Source organism: Trachinotus anak, unplaced genomic scaffold, assembly GCF_046630095.1.
Source record: "Trachinotus anak isolate AG129_WGS33_773 ecotype Australia unplaced genomic scaffold, CSIRO_AGI_Tana_v1 ptg000008l, whole genome shotgun sequence".
In the NCBI taxonomy this organism is placed as follows: Eukaryota; Metazoa; Chordata; class Actinopteri; order Carangiformes; family Carangidae; genus Trachinotus; species Trachinotus anak.
Window position 1 is genome coordinate 2920514 of NW_027273859.1, and position 9682 is coordinate 2930195.

Here is a 9682-nt window from a genome sequence, read left to right on the forward strand (position 1 = left end):
TGGGTGGGAAGTATTTATACTGGTAAAACTAGTATCCTGAAAGAGAAGTGCTCTAACAAAAATATTCTGAATGCTCTAGTTATGTTACTGTCCCATCATCTCAATGCTTTTGGTCTTACGTATTTAGTGATATACAGTGGGAAAAAGCAAGGGATTTTTAATTTGTAAGTGTAAGGAGGTGTAAGATATTGCACAGAATGTATCCAGTTAAACACGTTGATTTTTGTGGTCTTCAAAAATCTATTTTTATTGTATATATACAAGAATGTTCTGGATTGATGTAGCCAACTTACTAAAAAAGAAACTAAAAGTAAATATCTATGTTTAATGTAATGCTATATTTTTGTCGAGATAAGATTGGAAAGAACATGTTGTATATAATACAATTCTTTTATTTCTTTTGGAAAATTCCACAATCATAAGAAAAAGCAGTCAAGAACCAAACCAACTTTACTGCACTTAATGAATTAATGAATTTAAACACTATAGCACCACTTTATCTGATGTTATAAACTAAAAAGCTGTTAAGGCCTTAAAACTATTGAATGCATATCATATGCTGCATGTAGCAGAAACTCTGGCTTTGTAACATGTAAAATGTGATTTTTTTGGGTTTGTTATAGACTTTTACTTTGTTATTTTACTGTCTTTCATATGAGTCTGTGCCTTTGTATATGAACTTGTGTACAATAAAGACAGTGAGGTATGAAAAAAACTAACATCTACCTTGACCAATCACATGTCGACACTGACTTCCTTGTGTTGGGACTTGTCAAGCTGTGATTGGTTGAAACCAGCAGTTACGTTTGAAAGTGATTGTGTTTGGTGATCGTCCACTCAGTGTCTGCCGCTCAAGAGACGTGAAAATGGAGCCGCTCCACGCAGCCCGTGTCCCCGTCAGATCGCTGCTGTTCTTTCTGCTGTGGTGGAACTGTGAAGGAAGAGAGTCGGAGCTGAACTTCGTGACGTGCGGCTCGCTGGTCAAGCTGCTCAACACCAGGCACAACGTCCGCCTGCACTCTCATGATGTCAAATATGGCTCAGGTAACTACTCAACCCCGTTTATCTGCATCTGCGTGTATGCAGGCGCATGAAGCCTGTTGTGTTTTGTGTTTGGAGAATAGTTGGTTTAATTTCCTTTAAAAATCGCACAATTTAAAATTCCTTTATTCATCTGCGAACCTCCGTAAACCACACTAAATACCGAATCCAAGACCTCTTACAGTCTGTGACTGTGACAGTGTAGATGACGATTCAGCAAGAGCCCTTCATTTCTGTCGCACGTTACATGGCCCTGCGACCGCGGCCCGATGCTCTGCGGTGATGGAGGAGCACTGTAACAGGTGAGCAGGTGAGGTGAACAAATGATATACATTTTATCGAAATGAATATTCTTCACCATGTTTATCCTACGCCGAAATTTAGAGTAAACTATATTCATTAGTGAGATGTGATAAGCAATTTCTGAAGGGCTTTTATTTTAACCTGGCAAGCAGAAAAAGGTGAAATTGTCATTTCTATCAAAGTAGTATGGGATTGTGTTTTCTCAATGGATGATAGCAGTATACAGTGTGTCAACACAGGAACCAGTTAAAATTCCTCTCAAATGTGTCAGCTATATGCATGTGCATATTTTAACATATACTTTATCCACATTTCCGCTTCAGATATATATAACTGAAATACATTTTGAGTTTTGTTTCAGTGTTCCAAGTAAAGTCATTATAAAGTTAATACTGTAACTGTTGCCAGGGCATAGTTTTACCCCATCAGAATCAGACTCAGAAAAACTGCTCAACATGCAGAGTTGAAAAGTAAGAACAGAGCCTAAATCAATCAATCAATCAATCAAACAGTAATAAAAAAATAAATATGCAGTAAGTCAAATGGGTAAAAGTAATGTGTGAGGTAGAATCACAGTACAGACAAAAGTGCAAAAATGAACACAAATATTAACATTTTTACAGTAAATTAACCATAATGTGCTAAGGTAAGCTGAATGACAAGTCTAATATCACAGCAGTGATGTCAACAGTTAACAGTCGTTTAACAGCATCATATTGATGGAGATGTGCAGAAGTCAGTGATTTACAGGAACTTGAATGTCAGGTGGCAGTAGTGGCAGTAGATCGTGGAAGTTGTAAAAAATATTCAACTTTAGGAGAAATGGGAAGGAAATGTATAACTGGCTCCACTGTTCAGTGGAGCACTTTGTCATTCACCCTTTGGCTGAACATGTTCAGCCGCCAACTTGTGGCACTGGGGCGGGCCTTCTTTGGCACACAAACCAGGCAGTATGTCTTCCATAATGAAGGGACCTTCTCCAGACATAAACTGAAGCACTGGGGGTGTAGGCCGGTAGCACCCTTGGGTTATGTCTACTCAGATCAAAGTGGCAAATGTGGTCTGTCTAACCAGCAAAGCTGTAGACAGTTATTCACGCACATGAATGTGTTCCACACTGATAGAGAGGTGTATATTTATTCAGATAGAGGCCCTGAAACTGACACAGGAACAGTCTGAATTCAAATCAGCCTCCGGTGCCTGTGAGCCACACAGGAACAGAGAAAAGGTGTCACTTGTAAAGACAGGCTGAACAGCTGCCTGAAAGAGTCTGATGGCGTCAAATTGCATCGCACTTTACAGGTTTGATTTACCAAGTTGAATTCTCAAGCAGGCAGAGTATTAGATTAGCAAAATAATTAAAAAAAAAATCACATCCAAAAATTGTCCCCCCCCCAAAAAAACAACCAGTGATGGACACACCCCAAAAGCTAAAATTTAAAATTTGAACATAAGTGACAGATAAAAGTAAATATCCTTAACTTTTACTCCTTGTTCTAAACGTACCAGCCGTTACCATTTATCAAACTTATTTTGACTTAAAAATGCTCTTAAATTTAAAAGAGCTCCAGGGGTCTCTCAATGGAAACTTCTGGGTTGGCCTACAAAAATATGTCATCCATGCAGTACTCTGTTACAGTGTTTATTTTTAGACATATACATTTCTATATTTGGCAATAATGGAGGAAATATGGCAAAGCTCAATTACTGCTTGGACAAAGTGGCTTCTGCAGACAGCTAGTGTTAGTTACTCAGCCGGCAGCTGAATAGCGTGAACCAAGTAGAGTCTGCAGGCTGCTGAGTTGCTGCCATGACTTCACCAGAGAACACCTTGTCAATAAACACAAACCAAAAGAGCACACGTCCCATTCTTTTCAGATAAAAGGGCCATATACAGTACAGTACCTGCAGCTGTTACCATTTATAAAAGCAGCCATTTAAGACCTAAACTGCAGCGTTTTGTTTTTTTTTTTTTTGCTTCAGGGCCACCTATGGCAGATAAAGCCAGCCATAACCTTGAAGCCTAGGTATGTTTTATTGGTCTGCTGGTTCCAGACAGAAGCGTTTGTCCATGCTTTGATCACTGAACAACGGAAACAACAACTTCTGAAGTTAGAGTTCTTCTGTCTGACATTAAATAAAGCTTATCCGTCACTCGTGTGTGTGTGTGTGTGTGTGTGTGTGTGTGTGTGTGTGTGTGTGTGTGTGTGTGTGTGTGTGTGTGTGTGTGTAGGCAGTGGACAGCAGTCTGTAACTGGAGTGGAAAACGCAGACGATGCCAACAGTTATTGGCAGATTCGTGGGAAGCCCGACCGTCCGTGTCAGCGTGGGGTAGCCATCAAATGCGGTCAGGCCATCCGCATCACACACATGAAGACTGGCCGAAATCTCCACACACACCACTTCAGCTCACCCCTGTCTAATAACCAGGTCAGACTGTGGCACACACACATTCACTGTTATACTTGTACACGTTTTTTTTTTTTTTTTTAATAATCTGTGGACAACGATGATGCTCTGTGGCACAGAGGAACAGGATCAGGCTTTGGTTAACACATGATACTTGCTACATTCATGGTAGCAGGTCTGTTTGCCAGTTCTATCTCCAGTGTACAGATCTCTCTTCTTTTCTTCCACCCTTCTGTCGTCTGCAGGAGGTCAGTGCCTTTGGAGAGAACGGCGAGGGTGACGACCTGGACGTGTGGACAGTGCAGTGTGATGGCATCCACTGGGAACGGGACGAGACCGTGCGTTTCAAACACGTGGGCACCGACGTCTTCCTGAGCGTGACAGGCGAGCAGTATGGCCACCCCATCCGCGGCCAGCGGGAGGTGCACGGCATGAGCTCCTCAAACCAGCACAACTGGTGGCGCGCGATGGAGGGCGTCTTCATTCAACCCAGCCAGGAGCTGCTGCGCCACGATGAGCTCTGACATCATCACCGGAGCACACAAAGCATGGACGTGCGTGGATTCCTCTTGTTGGGGTGGTTGTGTATCTCGTCTGGACCAAAGGTTGTTAGGCGTGAATGGTGTGGGAATGATATTTGACATGAGTCATGTCTGTACATGTGAAGCACTCAGGGTTTCTGAGAGGGGGGTGGGGATATTTTTTCAGTTGAAGATGATTAGTAATCTCGTATTTATTGCAGCCATGTGGTCGATATTCTTTTTCGGTTTTGTCCTCACAGAATACCATCAGGGAGAAAATCAAGGCCTGGATACCCTGGAATTCCCTTGAGTGTTGAGAGGCCTATGTCAAATAAAACTGATGTATACAGAGTGTGTATATGTATATGTATTTATATATGTGTATACACATATGTATGTGTATGTACATGTATGATACATTGTGGCGACAGGTTGAGTTTTACACCATTGGAGTGAGTTTGAGGATTAAGACTTGGTTTTAGGGTTCAGGTTAGAATTAGGTTTACGGTGCAGTGAGAAAGTTTCACTTTTTTCACATCTTGTTATGTTGCAACAGCATGCTAAAATCACTTCAATACATTTTTCCCCTCATCAAGCTACACTCAATGCTACATAATGACAAAGTGACAGAAATGTTTTTTTTTTTTTTTGCAAATTTTTTAAAAGGAAAAAACTAAAATGTCACATTGATGAACTCAGACGCTTTACTCGGGACTGATTTGAAGCACACATGGAAACGATTCCAGCCTCAAGTCTTCTTGGGTATGACACGACAAGCTTTGCTGCTCTTCTCTGCAGATCCTCCCAGTCTGTCAGGTTGGATTGGGACCATCGATGGACAGCCATTTTCAGGTGCTTGACTGGGTTTCAGTCAGGGCTCTGGCTGGGCCACTCACAGGGACATTCGGAGTTGTCCCTGAACCATTCCTGTGTTCCCTTGGCTGTGTTTAGGGTCATCATCCTGGTTAACAGGTTAAGCTTTGGCCCAGTCTGCGGTCCTGACTGCTCTGGACTAGGTTTCCATTAAGGATATATCTGTACTTTGCTGCATTCAAAGGCAAATAAAAAATATACACCCCAGCAGATTGGTTTTAGAGAAGTTTTTTTTTTTTTTTTTTTTTTTTTAACAAATAAGTGGTAAAATTAAATGTTGACATTGGAATGACATTGTCCCCATACACAGGGCATGAGGGGTCACTGAATGGTTTGACGAGAATGTGCATTTGTGCTATGAACTTCACAGTCACCAGATCTCAACCCAGTTGAACACCTGTGGCAGATTCTGGAGCGACTCATCCGCCATCATCACATCACCAAATGAGGGAATGTCTTCTGGAAGAACAGTGCTCCTCCCTCCAGAATTCAGAGACTTGGAGAATCAATGCGAAGTGGCATTGAAGCTGTTCAGGAAGCATGTGGTGGTCCAACACCTTGCCAAGACATTTAATGTTGGTTTTTCCATTTATATCATTAGTTATTTTAAAAAAACTTATACTTCTATTTCTACATTCATTTATATGAGAAAAAAGTTGATTCCAAGGTCTCACTGGTGTCAGAAATTGAGGTTCATTATACACTGTGTTCCAAATTATTATGCAAATAAGATTTCAGTGAAACAAACATTTGGTTTTCAATATTTCAGTTAAAAAGTTTTCAATTGTGCCGTCTCTTCTGTCTGTTTAGATCGCGGACATCAATCTCACAGACAGGTGTGGTAATTAGTTTGCCAGGTGAGCCCAATTAAAGGGAAACTACTTGAGCTTGTTCCACATTATTAAGCAAGTGACAGGTTTCATGCCATATGGGGAAAAAGAAAGATCTTTCTGCAGATGAAAAACGTGAAATAGTGCAATGTCTTGCAAAAGGTGTGAAAACTTAAGAGAGATCATCGTACTGTGAAAAGATTTGTGTGTGATTCAGAGCACAGACGGGTTCGTTCAGATAAAGTCATATCAAGGAATGTTTCTGTCAGGCAAATACATTGTATGATGAGAGCAGCTGTGAAAAAGCCCCTGATGAGTAGCGAACAGTGCCTCCGGAGTCCCAAGAACCTCGTGGTGCAGGATCCTCCAGAGGCTTGCAGTTGTGCATAAAGCTGTATTTCAGCCACCCTTAACCAATGCCCACAAGGAGAAACAATTGCAGTGGGCTCAGAATTACACAAAGACTAATTTTCAAACAGTCTTATTCACTGATGAATGCCGTGCTACTCTGGATGGTCCAGATGGATAGAGTTCTGGATGGTTGGTGGATGGCCGCTGTGTCCTGACAAGGCTGCAATGTCAGCAAGGAGGTGGCGAAGTGATGTTTTGGGCTGGAATAATGGGGAGTGAGTTGGTAGGTCCCTTTAGGGTGCCTAACGGTGTCAAAATGACCTCAGCAAAATATGTGGAGTTCCTAACTGACCATTTGCTACCATGGTATAAAAAGAAGAACCGCGCCTTCCGGAGTAAAATCATTTTCTGCAAGACAACGCACCATCCCATGCTTCAAAAAATACCATTGAGGCCTTGGCTGCTATGGGCATAAAGGGGGAAAAAAAATCATGGTGTGGCCACATCATCCCCTGACCTCAACCCTATTGAGAACCTGTGCAGCATCCTTAACAGGAAGCTCTATGAGGGTGGGCAGCAGTTTACCTCAAACCAGCACCTCTGGGAGGCAGTTCTGGCATCCTCAAAGGAAATACAGGCCGAAACTATACACAGACTTATAAGTTCAATGGATGAGAGAGTTGTTAAGGTGACATCAAAGAAGGGTTTCTATGTTAATATGTAACTTGATCTGTAAAGATGTTTTTGATTGAAATAGCATTTGATTTTAGAAAAATGATCTCCCAACGCAAAAAACAGATTTCCATTCTTAATTCTTTACAAACTATTGAGTGTTTTGAAACTCTGTTGTACATAATCATTTGGAACACTGTATTTTGAGTTATCTAAAAAAAAAAAGAAAAAAAAACTGTTGTTGTCGTCATTGGTAGCTTTGTTTAATAAAATCCAGATTATGATATAATTGTTGAGGAATAAAAAATCCTATTGGCTGTCAATTGTATTGATTATTTAGGAAAAAAAGAACAAAAACAGCATATGCATAATCATTTGGAACACAGTGTATACTGAAAATATTAGTTTTTTATTATTGGAAGTCACACTTTACTGATTATTAATTATTATTATGTTATATCAGTGATGTATTAATAATTCCAGAGTGAATATTTAAATATGTTTCGCAGACAATTTTATCCACAACACACAAAATAACAAAGGTAGGGAACATACATTTTTGTTGTGACCAAACTTTTATCTTCAAACAGACATTATTATTATATTATCCTCCTCCATTCATTCCTAAACAATATAAACAGGAAACAACATGGGGTTTTATAGCTAATCCCATGTGATTTGATGTTTCACCTCCTCACTACTGCCCACACCCAGAACATATACACATCAGGTCTGAGGTATAGCTGTAGCATGATTCAATTACAAATGGAAGATAATTAAAAACAAAAGAAAGAAAATTACAGTGACTAAAAGTTCCACTCAAATTTTATTTGACAGAAAGTAACTCAAAGAATAGTAAACATGCAGAACTATATACAGAAGTAAAAGTGTCCAGTATCCATGGACGGGGGGGGGGGCAATCTTTTATTTTGTTATGTCCTCTAACCACTGCTCCTTGGGAACAGTCTCTACAGAGTGGTAGTATACAATGCCCTTGTAATGGCCCTGTCCAGTCTCCGCTCTCCTAAACTGTCTGCATTTCTGAAACAGGAGCAGGAGAGGCTGACACCCAGGGCTCAGGTACCTGTGAGGCCACTGGAGCCAGCATCACCAGCTGAGGGCCCAAGGTTAGAGCAGGGAGGAGCTGCTGCTGCTGAGGGCGCAGCTTCACCTCCGATTGTGTCATCACTGCTGGTGAGTGCCTCCTCTTCACCAGTTCTGCCAGGGGATACAGGTGAGCCGCGCCTGGCTGTGGGTTTCAGACAGGGGGGCACGCACGTTGGCAAAGGGGAGAGGATTGGCCGCCACAGATAAGTGACTGGGCAGATCCAGCCCCTGCAAAAGCCACGGTGTTGTCCTGCCTCTTCACCCTCTTGATGCACCATGTCCACCAGTTGCAAGGTGGTCTGCTGCACAGCTGTCCCCTGGCTCAGGATGTGGGGCCTGATTTTCCTGCAGCTCTTCGGGATGAGACTCCATCTGGACACTGAGCCAGTCGCCCTCCTCTTGGGACTGCAGTGGATGGCACAAAGCCTGACACATCTGTTGGTCATCTGCTAGTCACTTTAGACAGCACAACACATGGGATATACAAAGACTGTACCTACAAATATTATTATTAATACACAGCAACACATATTTCATTCAGTCCTTCCTTCATTTATTTATTCATCTATCTATATTCCAACATTACTCTGGTATAGATCCTGTGCTTGCATAATGCTGCACTTTTCTGTCCTCTTCCCTTTTATTTTGACTCTTATACACTTCACTTCCGCCTGCCGTCTGTCGGACTTTGCAAAATGAAGAAGTCAAAAAATGAATTAGCAAAAAACAGAATTGGACGGTTTTTAAAATTTGGTTTTCTCGCTTTTCGTTTGGAACCAAAAAAAAAAACAACAAAAAAAAACAAAACAAAACAAAAAACAAAACAAAACAAAACAAAAAGAAAACCGAAGAGACAACGTAATTTCGTTCCTCGTCCTCGGTTTTAACATTAAAAATCAAATGGTTTTTGGTTTCAATCAAATGAACGATAGAAGGAATTGCCATTTTATCCTAACAAATAAAATACAAATCAATAACAGATTTACGTTTTTTTGTTACAGTTTTTTTTCAAATGAAATGAAGCCTGCCCCTCCTCCACCTGCGGCGCTTCACCGTACCTTCTCCAGCAGGTGGCGACAAGCCGCCATGGGAGACAGACAGCGTCGCAGGGAGGACTTCTGCAGCCACCATCTTCAGCTCCGTCCTCCTCAGCAGCATTGTTTTCCTCAGCATCCAGCTGCCTCTCTCAGGTGCGTGTCTGAATGAAGCGGCTCTGAAAGCTCACAGCCGATAGGAAGAGGCCGCTTCCAACGATGTGTTTGGCTGATTCTTTAGAGGAGCTGTTATTATGATTATTGTCACTGCTATCCTGCCGTCTCATGGCAGGCTGCTTGCTGCTCTCTTCTGCGACAGTTACGACAAGGAAATGTGATAAATATCTGCCACCAAACTTAATAGTTGAAGCCTGTTGTCTGTTTAATGGCGAGGTCATGTGCAGCTGATGGACTTTGATCCGTTCGTGTTTTTTTTCCGGTCAGAATTTTTTTTAATACAATTCATATGCCATAATGACAATAATGCAATCTTTTTTAAAATTCTTATTGCAGTGTTAAATTAATAGGTTACACAACATTA

The 9682-nt window shown here is 41.3% G+C and overlaps 1 protein-coding gene and 1 long non-coding RNA gene across 2 annotated transcripts; one reads left to right on the top strand and one right to left on the bottom strand.

Annotated features, from left to right (window-relative positions):
• Positions 1-809: 809 nt before the first annotated feature.
• sdf2l1 (stromal cell-derived factor 2-like 1) lies at positions 810-4625 on the top strand. Its single transcript, XM_071481876.1, has 3 exons — positions 810-1044; positions 3578-3774; positions 3999-4625. Exons 1-3 carry the CDS (start codon positions 867-869, stop codon positions 4275-4277), a joined length of 654 nt encoding a protein of 217 aa, XP_071337977.1. The 5' UTR covers positions 810-866; the 3' UTR covers positions 4278-4625.
• Positions 4626-7497: 2872 nt separating this feature from the next.
• On the bottom strand, positions 7498-9282 carry LOC139623573 (uncharacterized). Its single transcript, XR_011691551.1, has 2 exons — positions 9166-9282; positions 7498-8563 (listed from the first exon to the last, which is right to left on the bottom strand). It is a non-coding gene; the product is annotated as an uncharacterized lncRNA (long non-coding RNA).
• Positions 9283-9682: the final 400 nt, after the last annotated feature.